Below are 18,424 nucleotides of genomic sequence, written 5' to 3'. Positions count from 1 at the left end.
GCGTGCATGTAACCGACGACATTGACGAGAACACGCACGTAGCTGTCAGTAGGAAATGCAGCCTGCTGGTGTTGGATGTAACGTTACCCCTGTGGCTGTGCTTGGATAAATTAAACAAAGAAAGTCATTTTTCTTTCAGACTGTGAACTGTTATTTAGACGGTTGCTTGAATTTGGCGAGAATTTCGCAGCAAGTCCGAATGTCTAACCGAGGTAACCGAAACCTTCAGCTAAAAGCTAGGCTACAGAAACAGAACACTATCGGCGCTAATGCTAATAGTTACATAGGCTAAAATACGCTAATTTAGCTGCTAACTTAGCCAGCTAGCTCGCCAATTGCAGGACGTTTGCTCTTCCAGGTCCTCACTCCATATAGCGGTTCCTACCCCGGTCTCGCTTTTTCGTATTTACATTTCACGAAGGAGGTTGCGGAACCGGAGCTGTGGCGGGGGGTGCGTACGGATAGGAACCCCCTGGCTATCCAGGCGGACGGATCACAGTGACACGCCGGTCGTGGGTGAGTTGAGCAGCAGAGCTGAAGTTGTATTGACCGGGCAGCGGGTGGACAAGGCCGTGGACGCTGTTCGGCCTGGCAGGGAGGGAGAGAGGGAGGGTGTTGACTATTGGCTATTGGTGAACCATTGCTCCTGTCTGCTGAATCGGGAAGTTGAGTCGCTTCAAGAGAGGCCTCAAGAGAGGATATGGCAACAAAGTTGCTGGTGTTATTAGCTTCTAGCATAAAAACGATAGCTGTCTTGAACAACTACAGACATGATCTGCTTCATAAGCAAATTACTGGATCACTAAGGTTGTCGTGGGCGCTTTGTTGATAACCAAATGCCAGGTTAATGCAGCTCTATCAACAGTAAAATGTTTCTGCCATCCTGGCTAGCCCGCTGATAAAGTAAAATTGTGCTAATGCGGGATATTATAGTTGTACGTTTTTTGATATTTTTGGTGTGATGTCTGCTAAGAGATTTCATGTTCTTTTTTTAAATAAAGTTGCTGATATAGTCCACCGTTGAGTAATTTTACTGTATGATATAGGCATCGAGGTAGCAAAAGAGGAAATGTAGCTTTAGACCTCGATTGCTGTAACATTATTATTCACAGAAACAATATACCAAAATATCACATTTTAAAGTTGCAGTTAAAAATGGATTGTGTATGTTTGCACACTGTCTCCCAAGAATTTCCATGATTTCAAAATATAGTTAACTTCTTTGGCTGCTTCACCAATCCATTATTTATTCATTATTTTATTATTTATTTTAGTTTTAAGAAGAGGAATGCACAAAATAAGAAAATGGCTGCAAGTCTGATTTTCATAGACACTTTAGTCATCTTTTGCATCATGCATTGACCATTTAAGTTGCCAGGCTCATGACTTGTTGCTGAGAAGATCTGCATCTCCACTATAACAGATTTTTATGATCCATGCTGCAGGTGTAATTTATTACAACAGTTAAGACTGAACTGATAGCTGCTATTTGGCAAAGGAAAATTCACCTCCATCATGTTATCTCTTTTTGTAAAGGAGAGATCAGAGTGGAACCATGGCGGAAATCTCCACCCTAGCCCCATCTCCCCCTGCACTGGGTGAGCATCATGCAGCTCCATCCATCCCTCCATCCTCATCAGTGCACACTGCTACCAACAGCCCTGCTCCAGAGTCTGCCAGGGAGATTCCCACACCTAAGTCTTACCTCTACAGTGACAAAGCTTTGACTGAAAACACTCCTGTCACACAGTCACCCTTAACTCCCCACCCACCCTTGAGTCCTCCCAAACTCACTGCTGAGACCCCCTTCACATTATTGGTACACGAGGATGCTCCACAGAGAGAGGAATCAGGAGGGAAAGATGCAGAGACTGGAGCTCATGTTATTAAGCAGGAAATGACCAGTGACCTACCAGCTGCAGAGCTCTTAACTACTGAAACAGAGACCCCACCCCTGTCAAGTGAGCCATCGGCTCAAAGCGAAGTGCAACAGGCATCCCCCTCTCCTGATCTCAATCCTGGTCCTAATCTTTACCCCAATGTGCATGTCACCCACAATCCAAATCCTGTCATGGATGATGGTCACTTTACAGCGGGCCAACCCCAAATTACTGCAGCTTCAAACCCCACGCCTGCTTCTCCGGCATTCACCGATACAGCAGCAACAGCTGAAGAGGAGAAGCCTCAGCCCCTGCAACAAGCACAAACCCCTCAAAGACAGCCTCCTCCTCTCTCCCCAAAGCCCGACACTCCAAGTGAAGCGTGGAAAGCAGAACTGCCCAGCACCCCTACCAGAGCCGAACACCCCAGCCCTACTGTCCCACTGATCTACGAGCCAGAACTTCCGTTGCCCAGGCCCCGGCCGGCCCCTGACACCCTCAGCTACCTAGAGTCAGCCAGCCTAATGTCGGGGACATTGGAGTCTCTATCTGGGCTGGGAGAGGATGGCAGCTCCGTGGGCTCCGACTCTGAAATCAATGGCATGGCTGTCAGACGCACTGATAAATATGGCTTCCTAGGTGGGAGTCAGTACAGTGAAAGCGCGTAAGTATTAGGACATAAACTAATTAATCACACTCCCGTCCACTGTGCAAAATATTGATCACTGTGTTTTTATTATATCTAACAGATATGTCTGAGATCTTCTAAAAGTAAAGAAGCATATTCAGTATAGCTGTTTGAAAGCCTAAATAATGGCCACATAATTGGTTTACAGATAAATGTAAATCCTGACTATCTTCCTTTTAATCTGTCCCTTTGCCTTCCCTGAACATCTTATTCACTCTGTCATCCATATGCCCCATAGAGATCTTCCCCTCTTGTCGGTCTCACCCTCTATTTCCTGTCTTTCTCTTCTTGTCTGCTGCTCTAAACATATCTGTCCATTCTTTATCTCCCCTTGGTCTGACTCAGATAATGCTGAGAGCGTTTTTGTGACTCAATATGTACTGACTGTGTGTCTCTGGTATCACCTCTCATGCCTATCTGCTCTCTTCCTCTCTTTTCAGAGATTTGCTTCTACTTTTCTAACAAGCTAATTGCTCTTCCACTGTTGAATAATTAAAACTGTATTGATGTAGTATCCATCAGTAGTGGCAGTGCATTCTGGTCAATGTTAAGGCTGTTCTGTATATGAGCCATTCAGCATAATGTTGTGCAAATTATCGTAATAGAGAAAGTGAGGTAATTAATTTGTGCCATAGAATTACAAATGTCTAAACGTATCAGAGTGCAATATTTAGGAGTGTAAAAAGAGTACTTCCCAGTTCAAAGTAAAAAATGGCATCATGTATTACTCTCTATTACAGTGAAAAGGATGTTCGAGTTGATGTCGCCCGACAGAGGGAGGTAAAATGGCTTGATATGTTCCACAACTGGGATAAGTGGATCAAACATCGCTTCCAGAAGGTATACATGTCAGCTTTTTAGATGTGTTTGGATGTGTTTTAGATATACTTAGATTAGTTTTACCATACCTAATGCCATAAGCATTATGTGTGTCTTTTTGTGCATTAAAGGTGAAGTTGCGCTGCAGGAAGGGGATTCCATCTTCTCTCAGAGCCAAAGCCTGGCAGCTACTGTCCAACAGCCAAGAGCTCCTAGATGCCAACCCTGGAAAATTTGAGGTATTAATGTGACCATGTTGTCTTTTTAACTTCTTTTTTTTTTAAATAACATTTTAAAATGTAACACAGGGTGAGGGGTATGACAAAAAACATGAGTTCTAAGAAGCTGTCATCAACAAATATGTAGGTATAGTTAGGGCCGGGCAATATATCGATATTGTGATATGAGACAATATATCATCTTAGATTTTGGATATCGTAATATAGCTTCAGTTTTGTCTTTCCTGGTCATAAAGGCTGCATTACAGTTAGTGATATAGTTTTCTGAACTTACCAGACTGTTCTTGCTGTTTAATTATTTGCCTTTTACTACGTATATCCACGGTACTGATGATTATTTATCTGAAATCTAATTGTGAAGATAGTTAGAGCACCAATCGGCAAGCCTATAATATTGTCGCAATATCATCATCGAGGTATTTGGTCAGGAATATCGTGATATCTGAAGGTACAGTTCATTTTACATGGATTCAGGCCCCCTAGTATTTAAGATAAAAAAGATTAAGAAAAAAATTAAAATAAAATAAAAGCATGAAACAGTACCGATCCTGTTTCATTCAGTATCTTTCACCCTTATCTTATTGTAAACAACACTAATGTCCCCAAAATTTATATTTTTTACGTTCCACAAATGCACTTAAATATGAAAATGTAGTTAGATCTTTTATTCTTCAAATCTGTGCTGAATGTCTTTCTCTCTCTCTCTATCTCTTTGTATAAAGTTGGTCGTAGCTGGGTTGAGACTAATTTGAAGACAGTGAAGAAGCTACAGTATTTAGATTCACTGGCTCAAAGTGTGGCTCATTGTAATGGGAAGTTGTGGCTGAAAAGGACCATATTAGCTTGAAGGGTGCGAAAGGGGCACAGGCGCAGACCTTGCATGCTGTAAGCCTCTTATCAGAACCAGTAATCCTGCCTGCCCTGCCTCTGTGTCCACGCCGGAGGGAGGTCTGGCCTCGGCTGGGTCCTAGCAGTCTGCTTGATATTCTTTGTGTTGTCTGAGGAAGACTCTCAAATCTGGTTTCATTAAGGGCTTTGCAGCCTAATCCACTTCGATGGCTGATTAGAAACTTTCTCCATGAGTTAACGAGAATTTTTCTAGAACTTGTATCTAATGTGTTTTTTTTACTGCAGGAGCTGGAGAGAGAGCAGGGGGAAGCTAAATGGCTGGACATTATAGAGAAGGATCTCCACAGACAGTTCCCCTTCCATGAGATGTTTGCTGCTCGTGGTGGCCACGGGTAAAAAAACAACAACCTGTTGTTGTTTTACATCAGAGCACACAACACACGATTGACGAGAAAAACCTGCACTCTGACTCCAATGCACAAACTTTATGTAACCATTAGCAGACAATGTTTGATCCTGGAGTAACTGGTTACAGGATACAACCAAGAAAACGGTGTGAATTAGGAGTAAATAGAGGAAATTTGTAAAAAATGGTAGACCCATAAAAATTCAAAAACTGACAATGTCATACAGAAAATGATACCAACAGAGGATATTAAAAAATGGACACAATTAATAAAGAATAAAAAGTCACAATACATGTAAGAATATAAAAATACATTTTCTTTTAGAAGATAAGTGATTGAGATGTAGTGTCAAGATTATTTTATTCCCAGATCATTTTTTTTCTTTCTTCCTGCAGGCAACAGGATCTGTACCGGATCCTGAAGGCTTACACTATCTACCGGCCTGATGAGGGCTACTGCCAGGCCCAGGCTCCAGTGGCTGCAGTGCTGCTCATGCATATGCCTGCTGAGGTGAGGGGCTGAGCCAATGGGGTACAGGTTCTCACTAGGTGGGAAAGGAAAGGGGTTAATCCGTGTCAGTTCTGAAATTATTACTGAACAGTCTGATACTTTACAAAGTGTCATAAATATATAAGATGGTATTGAGTTGTATTAAAATTATGTTACCTGGACTACTAAATAGAAAAATCTGAAATACTTAACAATTTACCTTTTGTGTTACTTGATCCAAAACAAGATGTCATCATAGGTCAAATGCAAACTGTATGATTGCATACTGTATGATGAGATGAAAGAATATGAACTTGATGCCTGACCATTGGGAACATAGGACAGTGAGTTAACATTCCTATGTAGCACACCACAAGATGCAGTTTTTCGAGTGGTTATGCTTTATCAGAAGTCATGGTATGTTTTTTGTTTAATCGTGGTTTATGTTTATCCCTCTTCACTGCTCATGAGAAAAAGTGAGTGGGCGTGGGAGACAGCGAAACAAAGTGCTGAATTAAAAATAGTAGCAGACTGGTGACACCGCTGAAACTTCACTGACCAGACTGAAGCAATCGACAAGGTGTCCTGCAAATATCAAGCATGTGTGATACAGACAGGACTCAAGTTACAGTTGCTCTGTCCGGGCCAATCTTTTTACAGCAAAGTGACCACATAGACCTATCTGATGAATATTCTGACAGTTTGAAACCTGAGTTAATTCAGTCCCATATGTAAATGGATGTATATGCCGATAGGTGTCTGTGTGAGGGTTTTTCGTTTACTGTAGTTGATGAATGGTACAAACGGTGTATCTTTATCTACTGAAAGCGTTGTCGCAGTTTAAATTGCCGGCCGTTTTCTGTTTAACAGAAGGACAGGAAGGCTGTGTATATAATTTTTTTCATACATCACTATATATCTCTTCATCACAACACAGCCTTGCCGTCATTTACACACAACAAATAAATGACGAGCAAGCGTGAGAAGATTTAGTCAATTTATAATGTGCGTATTAACATTTTTAAAAGAGCTCCAAAAAGAAGTGGGAAACAAAAGTAGGAATTGATGCAATTATGTTTCAACTCACAGCTCAACATTTCAACCTCATTTGCGGTTGATTGCCAACCTGAACTGTTATAAATTGGTTCTGTTCACAGCAAGCTTTTTGGTGCCTCGTCCAGATATGCGAGAAGTACCTTCCCGGCTACTACAGTGCTGGCCTGGTGAGTAAATGAACTAACTCTTTGTCAGACCTTCGTGTCAATTTTCTTACTTTAAATTTACACATAGTCTTTGTCTTTTAGGAAGCGATCCAGCTGGATGGCGAGATCTTCTTCTCCCTGTTACAGCGTACGTGCCCAATGGCGTACCGTCACCTTAAGAAGTTCAAGATTGACCCGATTCTCTACATGACTGAGTGGTTCATGTGCATCTTCTCACGCACCTTACCATGGGCCAGTGTACTGCGTGTATGGGACATGTTCTTCTGTGAAGGTACCATTTATATTCACATGGTTCGGCCAGCTCTCTTGTCTGTTCATAACTGTTTTCCTACGTAACCGTTTTCTTACATTTAACTCTAGTTGGTGAAGAATTATAAAGATCTAATAAGAAATTGGATACATTTTATGCTTGCTTGGGTAGAAAAGTTTTCTGCAGTTGTAAGGATTTGTCAAATTCAGTTATATTTTTGGTCCATAGTTTGACAAAAACCTGACTTAAGTCTCTGGTTGTAGGGGTGAAGATAGTGTTTCGTGTGGGCCTGGTGCTACTGAAACAGATGCTTGGCTCTGTGGATAAACTTCGGGAACTACAGGGCATGTATGAAACCATGGAGCGTTTAAGGAACATCTCACCTGACACTATCAGAGAGGACATATTGGTACAGGAGGTGGGTCTCTTTCTCTTAGCTTCAAAGACCCTGTGTACATAAACGAAACCTGCTTCTGTTTTTCCTCAGCGACACAAGTTATGAGTCACTTTGTCCTGTAGTGCCCAGTCTAGTAATCATCACTTCCTCTGTCTGTCTCGTCCTTGTCTGATGTGTCGTCCAGATTATCATTCTCCCAGTGACGGAAGGGCTCATAGAGAGGGAGTGCCGTATTCAGGTGAGGAAGTGGAAGGAGTCCAGAGGGGAGCTGACACACCAGCCAGGCCGCCGCCTCCACGGTACGAGGGCCATCTTCGAGTACAAACGCCGAGCCGCCTCCATTAGCTCCGGCGGCAGCTTCTCTTTCCTGGGAAGTCAGATCCCTCCACCAGGACCTCTCAGGGCCTCTTCCAGCCTCCTCTCACTCCCTGGCTTCCGCAGGTCAAAGGCTCCTTTCCACTCCCAAACCAAGAAGGGCTCCTTCTCAGGGCCATCAGGAATGGAGGGCCTGATGCATCAGTCCCGACCTGTAGTAACATCAAGCCCAGAACGAGGCCTCAGCCATAAACCACCTATTCCTCCAGGGGCAGGTCAGAGGGAACAGGCACCCCACATTCCGAGCACCTTAGTCGGGAGTGCAGCTGGCTCATCACGTGGGCCTGCTCAGGCCACAGAAGACAACTCAGCACAGGGCCAGCCTACTGCTGTGGCCCCAACACAAAGCACAGCACCACCGCCTAGCACTCTATCCCCCTCCCCTAAGATTGTCTCTGAGCAAATTACTTCTACTATCCCCTCTCCCACTGCAAACAACGCCCCTCTGCTGCTAATTTCAGATTCAAAAAAAGAAGCTGTGCCAGCGGCTGATGCCACAACTGGTGAGGAAGATGTAAAGAAGAAGAAGAAGAACAAAGAAGGCAAGAAGAAGGAAAAGGAAGAGGAGAAGAAAAAAATGAAGGAAAAGAAAGAAAAGGACAAGGCTGAAAAAGAGAGGCTCAGAAAGGAGAAAGAGAGGCTAGAAAAAGAGAAGAAGAAAGGGGGGAAGAAAAAGGACAAAGGGGGAGGAGAAGCTGAGGACAAAAATGGAGATGCAGCAGCAAGAGATTCGGCCTAGTTTTCCACCCCGTCATTCCAGGATAATGAAAAGGGACGCTGAACAAAAAAAAGAGGTCAGGGGAACAAAAGACCCCCAGAAACAGATAGTAGTATTAATAAATAAAAAAAAAAAAAAAAAAAAATGGGATGTCTTCCTGTAAAACACATTATTTCAAAGACTTAACGTAGTCCCAGGACTATGGTGGAGAAAACTGGATCATAATTTTAATAGCACCTGGTGGGCGGGGGAGGGGAGAGTCAATGCTTTCATTTTCACCGAGTTTTAGTAAAATGGGAAAAAAATCAACTGGATAAAAGACAAATTACAGTCGTTATCTCTTTTAGTTATTTTTTCTTGTTTTTTTTTTTTTAAACAGATGGATGGCAGTGGTTAGAGAAACAGACTTCATTGACATTGAAGGGATTGTTGAACTGAAGGTTTGCAGAAATAGTTACGGTGCCATAGAGGATGTAAATAAAGTCCTACAGTACATAGGATCCAGTTCTACTCAACATGCCCCGTCATTTCTCATCTGTGGACAGGTTATCTGGATGCCTCTGACAAAAAAGAAAACTTCAAAGTCGTCTCAAACACAGGCAGAAGACAGAAATGTTAGTAATGTTGTTGAGATTGTATTTATTGTCGTGTTCAATGTTGTGAGTGAGTGTGTGCCTTAGTAGTGTAGTGAAATGTGTTAGTGTTCTATGTGTGGCCTCCCTGTTTTCAGACTCCCTCTGGCTGCAAACCATTGAATCCGAAGTGGTTCTCCCCAAATTCTTCTGTCATTGGAATAAATCTGAAGGGGAAATGGAGGGATGTACACCGAAAAAAAGAGGGAGAAAATTAAGAATACAACCAGACACCATAAAGTTGTGGCTGTTTTTTAGTGATTCGTTTGTGTTTTTTTGTCTCCGACAAAACGACACACGGGGAGCATTTTATTGTTTTAATTCAATTACATTTCTTGTGTTTGAGGTTGATTTTTGCAAAAAGCAGGCACGTTATCGATAAACTGGTGGCATAAAAACATGCAATATCCAGCGGTGCCCGTGCACAAGTCCTGCAGACCAAATGTCCATCTGTAAAATTAGTATTATTTTGCTTTTGATGGACAAAATCCTACGCATGTGTTTTTATTTCGCCAAATTTCAGCATGGGTAAGAACGTAAGTTCATTAACCCATTAGAATGTGATTTGAAGTATCTTAAGAGAATGAAGGATGATTTTTGCACTTGTGATTTTGTCAAAAAGTACCACTGAATTCAACCACTCCGTTAGTTTAGTGACGTAGAAAACGGGAGTCTCAACGGGCCGGTTTCGTACTTTGAAATCTGCTTCGAGGACATATAGGAAGCCACTTGACTGGAGGTGCCAGGTGTGCCAATGTAGCATTAACCTCTGATCTTTGACGTTCGGGCTCTGATGTATTTATGTACAAAGTGGTTAATTTAATCAAATATAGTATATTATGAATTATTATTATTATTATTTTGGATCTGACTATTTTTCTATGTGAGTGAGAGACACCTGGTTGACTGGAACGATGGCCGACTACACAGTGTAGTTGCAGGGGGGATAATTTGTGTTTAATTTAATTTTTTTCTGTGCACGCTAAGTCCTCTGATTTTCACAACAAACTCGATGCATGTCTTTGCTATTATTTAAGTTTACTGTCACTGTTGGTTTGGTCAACTATAGGTTCATGGGTTTCCAGTTTACTGAAGTGCAGTATTAAATAGACTTGAGGGGGAAAATGGGCCTCCGACAGAATAAACAGTAAGACGAGTGATTCAGACAGAACTTCTGGGAGTTGAAGGTCTTAATCGTACTGTAATATATACTAAGAGGTGATTTAGGAGCTTTGAATAGTTCTTTAAGGTCTTGAGTATGTCTGTGTCACTAAATTGTGTTGTAACATTCATGATGACTTATGGACTAACTCCCTAATCTATTTACACTCAGTGTCTGTACTGTAACATATTTATGCATACATTAAACTGCACTGAACCCCATCATTATACGATGAATAGTGCCAGGTAGTTAGTATAAAACCATTTGATAGCAAGAAACATTGCTCTCTAACTGTACTGTTTTTGTAGTTAAGGATTAGAGGGACTTTCGTGTAATTGTAGCCAACATGTCCTGCATATTTGTTGTTTTTCACTTATTTCAGGTCTTCACATGGCTGTCATTTAAATATATAAATATCACACTCCCTCCCTCCTCTATTTTGACGCCAGTGCATTCATAGGCACAGATTAGTGTTAGTGAGGATAACCTGAACACATCTATGCAAACCATCCTCCATCATGACTGTTGATGGCGTGTGGTGACGGAAGCACTGATTTCACCTCTCATCGTGATGTTTAGATTGGTGCCATGGGAAATAAGAATTTTGTGCTTCAGTAGGTATTTTTCTGAGCACACTTTCATGCCTGTGGGGTACAATATTTTATGAGCAATATGTCCTTGCAGCTCTTGTTATTTCTTGTATTTCAGAGGGCTCGAGATGCCGTGATCAAATTAATAATCTCTCTAACTTGTGGAGTCGGCACTTAGCACTGCAATCAAGACAGTCTTCTTGACAAATCAAGAAATCCATTTCTATCAGGACGTTTGTGCATTTCTGCATTGATCCTGAAATTGTCGTTCTTGATTACAGTTGATTGGGAGTGAATACCAACTGATGCAAATATTTAAAGAAGTGTTTCAGCTGTTTTTTCTCCCCTTGCCGTTATGTCTTTTGTGTTTTTAAGTTTACATTGTCACTCTTGCGAAAGTGAAATAAAATCATAGCTAATTGAATTCATTCCTTCAGATCTACAACTGATGTATTTAATTGATGATAATGACATTTGTGATGAGTAATAAACCATAATATATTACATCATCGTGTGTTTCTGTCTTTTTTTAGCGTTTGTCCTATTGAAATGTGGAGGATGTTCTGTTGTCTATCGTGATTCATCTTAGTAGTGATGAGACTTGTTTCCTCCCACAGAGCCACTGAACAGAGACATTATTTTACAAAAGGAAAGAGGTTTTATTCACAGTTTGTCCCTTTTATTCATTACAGAGGAAAGGCTAGGAAGAGTTCAGCTTATGGGAAAAAAAGATGATTTAATGGTTGCAGGAAGGAGCGAAGGGAAAGAAATCGAAGACTTGAATGTTTTCTTTCGGCTCTTTCTCTCCACTCCAGTCTTTTTTCTTTCACTTTTCAAGGAAAACGTCTTTAAGGAGGCAACTGATTTTTTTCTAAACTGCAAATGCTCTCCCTCCTCTCACCTTTTTTCAAGAGGACGTCTTCAAAATTTGGAATGAGGTCCTCATATATTTCTCTGCCCCCCTTTCCAATAGAAAACCTGTCTTCTGCTCAGATACTGAGGGAAGCAGAGGGACACATTTCATTAACACAAACACCTCACAGGTGGAAGTGACAGAGCTGACAGAAATATAGAGGTGAGAAGACAGAAGATGGTTGCAAGGAAAGAAGGTTTTTGAGAAAAGTTTGTTGATGGAAATAATGTTACAGGATCATTTTATTAAAAATCACCCCTATTCACCATAAGCAAACATAGACACCCCATGTGCATCAGCCCCCTCGTGTCAGTGTGACAAGTCTTTGGTTTGAATATGAACGGCTGAGCACATGGGTTTACACAAAAGGTAAGCGAAGAAGGAAGAGGAGGAAAGAAAAGGGCAGGGAAGGCAGAATTGCAAAGGGATTGCTGTCTTTCTTGTCTTCTAGCTTTGTCTTTACTCCTCCTTCTCCTCTCCGTGTGTGATGACATAGCAGATGTTCTTGTAGTCCACGTTGCCAGCAACATCTGGGGGGAAGGCGGCCCACATGTTCTTAATCTGAGGGGGAAAATGAGCGTTGGAAATTCAGCATGGCAGGAGAGGTACTATCTTACTGATGTTCCTTAAAGGAATGCACCATGTTTTTGAGATACTGGTCCATAGGTCAAGTTTTCTCCTCACTGTTAAAAAAACTGTTAAAAGTTGAGACAGCTCACACTTTAAAGGAAGTTACTTAAAAATGTTTTTAGATTTTAGCCCAGGTTAACCTTTAAGGTTTTGACATGACATTTTCCCAATGGAATAAGCGGGAGAGGCCCTCCAGAAAATGAGAGAAATGGATCATGGTATCTGCAAACAACGAGGACACTTTCATAGTCACGATAATATTAAGTTAAAGACAATATAGACATAAAGGCAGTTGATCAAGAAATGTATACCCCACATGGATCCCATGCTTTGTTGTTTTCCCTTTCTTTTGTAAATTATATTTAATTAATTCAATATTTCTATGACTGTTAAATAAACTCACAAAAGCAAATCTATGTGTTGTAGGTGGATGATTGGCTGACTATTAACACTTCAGGATATGGTGAATGTTAGACCAACGAACCAGTCTGCCAAAAACATGCAGTATTCCTCTAACAGGTTGGTGATTTTACCTCCTCCTTTGAGAACCTGTCGCACTGAGTGGTCAGGAGCTCCTCAAGGCTAGAATAAGCAAACAGGCACATTTTGGGAGTCAAAATCTGAATTGATCCTATTTGGACAAGCATGTTGAACATTCAAATATATATATATATATATATATATATATATATATATATATATATATATATATATATATATAATTTTTTTTTTTTTTTAAAAGCTCACAATTCCTTCTTGATGCTTCCAGTAGCCTCTGGGTCCAGGACTTTGAAGGCGGTAAGAATAACGTCCTCGGGGTCAGCACCTGGGGAGGACATGAACAGGACAGGCTAGTGTACCTTTACACTGACTGACAGTGGTGGGAAAAGCATTCAAAATGTAAAGTAAAAGTATAAGCAACAATGTGTACTTAAAGTATCAAAAGTAAAAGTACTCATTATACAGAACAGCCTGAATCAGTGTTATGTTGTTATTATATTATTGGATCATTATCATTGATTTATTGATATTTAATGTTGTTGTTGGTAATTTTAAACTACTTCATACACTGTTGGGTAGTTTAATCTTTAACGATGCATAATATGTTATAAACTAACCATGTGCTTTATATATAAAATCTTAAAAGTAACTATTACTGTGAATACAATGGAGTAAAAGTTTCCCCTCTGAAATGTAGTGGAGGTATAAAGTAGCATGAAATCTAAATACTCAAGTATAAGTACCGCCAAAGTGTACTAAAGTACAGTACCTGACTAGCTATACTAAGGTTGACTAATGACTGTAGATACTTTAGTCAACTTCAGTGTAATGAAAATTAACAGTTGATGAAAATTAGACGCCCACCCTTCAGCTTCTCTCCGAACATGGTGAGGAAGACGGTGAAGTTGATGGGGCCGCTGGCCTCCTTGATCATGGCCTCCAGCTCCTCATTCTTCACGTTCAGCTGGCCTGAACAGCCCCAAAAAAAATTGGATTAGTACGAGACACCATGAAACCCATGCTTTTCTACTGTAGATTTATCCCACCACCACTCACCCATTGAAGCCAGCACGTCCCTCAGGTCATCTTTGCTGATGATACCATCTCTGTTCTGGTCAATGATTGTGAAAGCCTACAAAGAAGAGAAGCAGACTGGGTTTAATACTTGAAGAAAGCACTTAGGACAGATGGAAAGATGGGCTGTGTGGAGGTACAGGGTGAGACCTCTTTATACTTTTAGGGAGTCCTCTGTCATCACTTTGTCCATTAAAGTTGCAGCTGGCTAGTATCTCTGACACAGTGCTTTACAAATGTTGTTAGAGGATATTGTGCAAGAAAAAGGCTGCACCCGGAGATTGTAGTGGGGGGGGGGCAGGGGGGGGGTGCGGTTTGCGTAAGGTAGCCCAAGTCTTTTCTTACATGTTAATTTAGGAAAGTATCATTAGGGAACAGCTGTCTGATCTGTTCACCCTGCTGGGTGACTTACATCTATGAAACTTAAGATAACCTCTTGGACTTGAACTTGAACTCTCATCTCATGCCACATCCCTGCCTTCCTACTCTCTCTTTCACACACACACACACACACACACACACACACACACACACACACACACACACACACACACACACACACACACACACACACACCCGCTGCTATCTTTCCATTAGTGCAATGTGCTAAGATCACCCTAATCATCATGTCATACATTCCCAAAGTTGCACTCAAGACATCCGTATCACTTATCACACAAGGCATGTTTCCTATTCGCAGCACATATCCCTCGACAATGCATTGAAAACCCTGACACCATAATTATCCAATCTCTTGGCAGCACATCCTTGTAAAATCTCCCTGATGTTACTGAACTCCAACACACGCCCTTCATGCCTTACTTTTACACTTTCTCCTTTTTGGTCTTATTGCTCTGCTCATCAAATCATCTTCAAAAAGTTATTTTGAGATTGAACACATAAAACTGAAGTTTGTTCTGCGATACAATAAGCCTATCGAGGTCCTGTTGTTCTGCTTGGGCTCGCAGCCTTCTGCATTAAGGAGAGTGACAGCTGGTTGAGGAGGTCAAAGGTGAACAAAATGTGGAAAGCTTCAGATGGTGACAGAAATTTCAGAGCTCCTCCTAATGACATTCTCATGATGATTAAATTGTCAGGGGAGTAGAGGGGGTGCACGAGAAATAGCAACAGCTATGAAAATGGATCCGGGAACTGCTAACCAAAGTCTAATTTTGGTTACCGGCTCCAAGAAATTGAACTTAAATTACACCAGCTTCAATTTGGAATCTGAGGCTCTTTAGGTCTATCTATTGATTATTAACCAGAAGTTGTTAAATGCTTGCTGAGGCTGCCATGAATGATGCTCATACAGTAGAAAAAAAAGGAGGGAGTATTGCTGTGTGGCTGCATGGACAAACCTCACCTCTTTGTACTCCTGAATCTGGCTCTGCTCAAACATGGAGAACACATTGGAGGAGCCGCTATCTCCTCCTCCTGCCCTCCTCTTTGCCTTCTTTGGTGCCTGGAGAACAAACACAAGAGTGAAATATGTAGGTAAGTCAGTTAGATTTTGGCTAAAAACTCATAACGATGCTACTGAGTGTTGTACAGGCAAACGTTCCCAACCTTTTAGCTTATGACCTCTTAAGATTATGTGATGTATACTTGCATCTATCCACCAAAAAGAGTCGTTTCTCTTTATGAACTTCTTTCATTTGCATTGTTTACTGCTTTAGCAGATCCTACACATTCAGGTGCAATCCTCGCGTTAGTTCAGACGATTTTGATCTGACTACCAATATGCATTTGGTTTGTTTTTAAATTCTTTTCTTTAATTTTACCCTCTAGATGTTTGAGTTTGGCATGCAATCTGAAGTGCATTATGTAAAACAAAATTTAACAACACATTAATACCCAAGAATCCTTAAAACTGCATTACCAGGAACTGCAATTATCCACACTCAAATCCACAAGAAAAATGTCCAAAATCACTTCATCTACTGGAAGTGATAACAAATGTTCCCATCTTCTTTGTTAATATTATTTCAAACTTAGATTTTTTTTTTAAATGCATCAAAAAGCTGAGTTAATCCATAAGGTTGGGTTGATTCCCCTGTAGATATTTCCACCAGAAGAGATGTGTGAAGTACTCACCATCTTGAGACGGTATGAGTGGAGGTTTGGCTGATCAAGAAGGAGAAGATAGTGTGAAGCCGCATTATACCAACATCCCCGGGGGCTTATATACCCCTCTGCAGGCCAATCTAACTTTAGCCACAGCCTCAAGTTTGGATGGGGATAAAAAAGAGAGAGAGGGTCAGAGGGAGAGAGAGGGAGAGGAGAGAGAGGATGGTCAAGGATAAACTGATGGCAAAAGTGAAGGAGACAGAATGGCGAGGAAGCGTATCACTTTACAGGAGTTTAGAAATAGACCCAGGAGTCTTGGAATTAAGTAAACCTGATAGCTGAGGGACCATGCTGCAGGTTTGCAGTCTCGCGTGGACTAATAAGGACATTCGGGACATAGATGCTTGTTGGACCACTGGACACTGTCTGTCCACCCTCCTTCTGTCCACCTTCATCTGCCTGCAGAGAGGCACAGCAGCTACTCGCTGACTTTATTTTTGGTTTGTGATGTCCATTGCTATATTACGGACTGAAATGCAGGCATTCTATAAGATCAGCAACTGATGAAGCTATTACCCTGTATGTGCACAGCTCCGCTCACTTATTTAAAGTTGATATGATGTTAATGTTAAATTTAGTAACACCAATTATATATTATTGCATTAAGCTAATTCCAAAATAGCATCTCATTAAAATATCTCTTCACACAACAAACAATATGGAAGAGCAAATATTTCTAGTTTGTCTTTGAAAATCTGCACAAGGCAATATTTAAAATAACTGAAATAATAATAATAATAATAATAATAATAATAATAATGAATAAAATAGAAAATAATTCTCACACACAACTGTATGTATGTATAAGTATGTATTACATACTGTAAAACTTCACTTTATTAAGGACACATCTTTATTTATTCATTTTTCCTTCCTTTTTTAATAACTTTTTTGTTCTACTCTATCATGATGAATTAGGGGTATTGACATAATTAATTTAATCAATGAAAATAAAGTATAATAATTCCAGGTGTGACTGCTTTAAAAGGGTGTAAAAACAACACATTTTACTATCTGACAATCTCACTGTTCAATATTATATTATTATAAGATAATACTATTTAAAGTTTTAATGAACTGCGATGAATAAGAATGACTTCATGTTAATCAACTACTATTAATACTCATAATCATCATCAGGGTTAAGCAACAGCACAATATACTTAAAGTATTGAAAGTAAAAGTGCTTGTTCTGCAGAAAAATGTGACTGGTATTTACATGTTGGTAGTTTAGCCCAGGGGTTCTCAATGTAGAGGTCGCCCTGTTTATATAAAAACTTAATTTGTAAAGCAACTACTAACTTTCAACTAGTAAAAAGTATATTTGCTTCTAAAATGTCGTAGAGTAGAAGTATAAAGACGCGTAAAAAGGTAATACTTAAGTCAAATTCTAATATTTATTATGAGCAGAACTCGTTGAAGTGTCTAAACATCTCATTCCATCAGTTATGGCTGTGTTTTCTGACTGGGTAGTGATGTATGTTAATGTGGGTGTCTTGTGTCTGTTTCCTGTTTTGTTTGTTTTAGTTTGAAAGTGAGTGAAAGCCCTATTAACCCCTGGCTGCAGTCCTGCTTTCTCTTCAGCACAAAGGTGTCTGTTTGATGATTGGCCTTAGTCAGGAACACTTCCCCACCTGTTTGCCCCCTCGCCCCCCACTCTTGCGCCGTCTATACCCACCATTCGTCCCCCTAAAATATATATGGGGATAACTTGGCAGGGTGATGGCAGCCAACATTCCCATAAGTGCATAAAGGGGCAGCTGAGGGCGACCAAAATAGCTAAATAAACTGGACAGTCTGCCAATGCGCCGGGCCCTGAGAACAAAATGCTTTTCTTCATTAGTTTTTTCAGGTGTTATATCCAAATTTACCTCAGAGATGATCTGTTTTCATTTCATTAATAACTTTGTTAATCTTTTCTATTGGAGGACTTTTTGCAGCCTCTCTCAGCTCTCTGGTCGTGATTGTTTGTGTTTCCACTGATCTCTCAATCATGAGTCATGTCTCTGTTCTTCACTGGTTTTCACTCCTGCAGTAATTTGGATTAGATACACGGTTGTTTATCTTGGGTGTTCAGGACATCCAGTGCCCCAGACCTCCCCTTGTGTTTCTGTTGATCTTTGACCGCAGGTTCACTTGATTTTCACCACCTTGTCACAGGAATGAAATGTGTCACACACCACGGTTTGACTGTGATTTCTACTTTTAAACAAGAGGTGTAGGTTTAAACTGATAGATTGACTCCATGATATGTGTTTTGCACTTTGGCTTTACATTCAATATGAAACAAAATCCCTTACACTTTAAAATGTCCCTTAAATTTTTCATATTAAAATGATGGTGGAATGTCTTTGGAAGCAGTAATTTTAAAGGGTAAAACAACAGAATGTGACCTGAAAAGATCATATTCAAGCCTGAAATGTAATTTAAGGTTCATTTAAACAGAGTGTACCATATCCTA

At 40.6% G+C, this 18,424-nt stretch overlaps 2 protein-coding genes across 4 annotated transcripts; one reads left to right on the top strand and one right to left on the bottom strand.

The window, feature by feature from the left end:
• The first annotated feature begins 35 nt into the window (after window positions 1–35).
• On the top strand, window positions 36–11,224 carry tbc1d10b (TBC1 domain family, member 10b). Of its 3 annotated transcripts, XR_013503038.1 has the most exons (11): window positions 36–516; window positions 1,537–2,544; window positions 3,309–3,408; window positions 3,519–3,626; window positions 4,761–4,867; window positions 5,278–5,392; window positions 6,529–6,594; window positions 6,676–6,865; window positions 7,108–7,262; window positions 7,426–8,410; window positions 8,714–11,224. XR_013503038.1 is itself a non-coding variant. In XM_078268906.1 (10 exons), exons 2-10 carry the CDS (start codon window positions 1,556–1,558, stop codon window positions 8,353–8,355), a joined length of 2,760 nt encoding a protein of 919 aa, XP_078125032.1. In that variant the 5' UTR covers window positions 36–212; window positions 1,537–1,555; the 3' UTR covers window positions 8,356–11,224. The 3 variants fall into 3 exon arrangements, 2 of the variants coding, with proteins under 2 accessions (XP_078125032.1, XP_078125031.1); XM_078268906.1 differs by having other exon boundaries at window positions 36–212; window positions 7,426–11,224; XM_078268905.1 differs by having other exon boundaries at window positions 7,426–11,224.
• An 866-nt stretch (window positions 11,225–12,090) lies between these two features.
• Window positions 12,091–15,235, bottom strand: mylpfa (myosin light chain, phosphorylatable, fast skeletal muscle a). Its single transcript, XM_078269316.1, has 6 exons — window positions 15,200–15,235; window positions 13,819–13,894; window positions 13,627–13,731; window positions 13,009–13,087; window positions 12,795–12,843; window positions 12,091–12,192 (listed from the first exon to the last, which is right to left on the bottom strand). Exons 1-6 carry the CDS (start codon window positions 15,233–15,235, stop codon window positions 12,091–12,093), a joined length of 447 nt encoding a protein of 148 aa, XP_078125442.1.
• Window positions 15,236–18,424: the final 3,189 nt, after the last annotated feature.

The sequence above is a fragment of the Sander vitreus genome, chromosome 15 (genome assembly GCF_031162955.1).
Source record: "Sander vitreus isolate 19-12246 chromosome 15, sanVit1, whole genome shotgun sequence".
In the NCBI taxonomy this organism is placed as follows: Eukaryota; Metazoa; Chordata; class Actinopteri; order Perciformes; family Percidae; genus Sander; species Sander vitreus.
This window is presented reverse-complemented; position numbering and strand designations above follow the sequence as displayed.

What these genes read in the sequence shown, in the direction of transcription:
- tbc1d10b (XM_078268906.1), top strand. Translation starts at nt 1,556, where the DNA reads ATGGCGGAAATCTCCACCCTAGCCCCATCTCCCCCTGCACTGGGTGAG. An exon ending in GCTGCTCGTGGTGGCCACGG is followed by an intron (nt 4,868 to 5,277) that starts GTAAAAAAACAA and finishes TTCTTCCTGCAG; the next exon opens with GCAACAGGATCTGTACCGGA. An exon ending in AGGACATATTGGTACAGGAG is followed by an intron (nt 7,263 to 7,425) that starts GTGGGTCTCTTT and finishes TGTGTCGTCCAG; the next exon opens with ATTATCATTCTCCCAGTGAC.
- mylpfa (XM_078269316.1), bottom strand. Translation starts at nt 15,235, where the DNA reads ATGTTTGAGCAGAGCCAGATTCAGGAGTACAAAGAG. An exon ending in AGATTCAGGAGTACAAAGAG is followed by an intron (nt 13,895 to 15,199) that starts GTGAGGTTTGTC and finishes TCTTCTTTGTAG; the next exon opens with GCTTTCACAATCATTGACCA. An exon ending in GGACGTGCTGGCTTCAATGG is followed by an intron (nt 13,732 to 13,818) that starts GTGAGTGGTGGT and finishes GGGGCTGTTCAG; the next exon opens with GCCAGCTGAACGTGAAGAAT.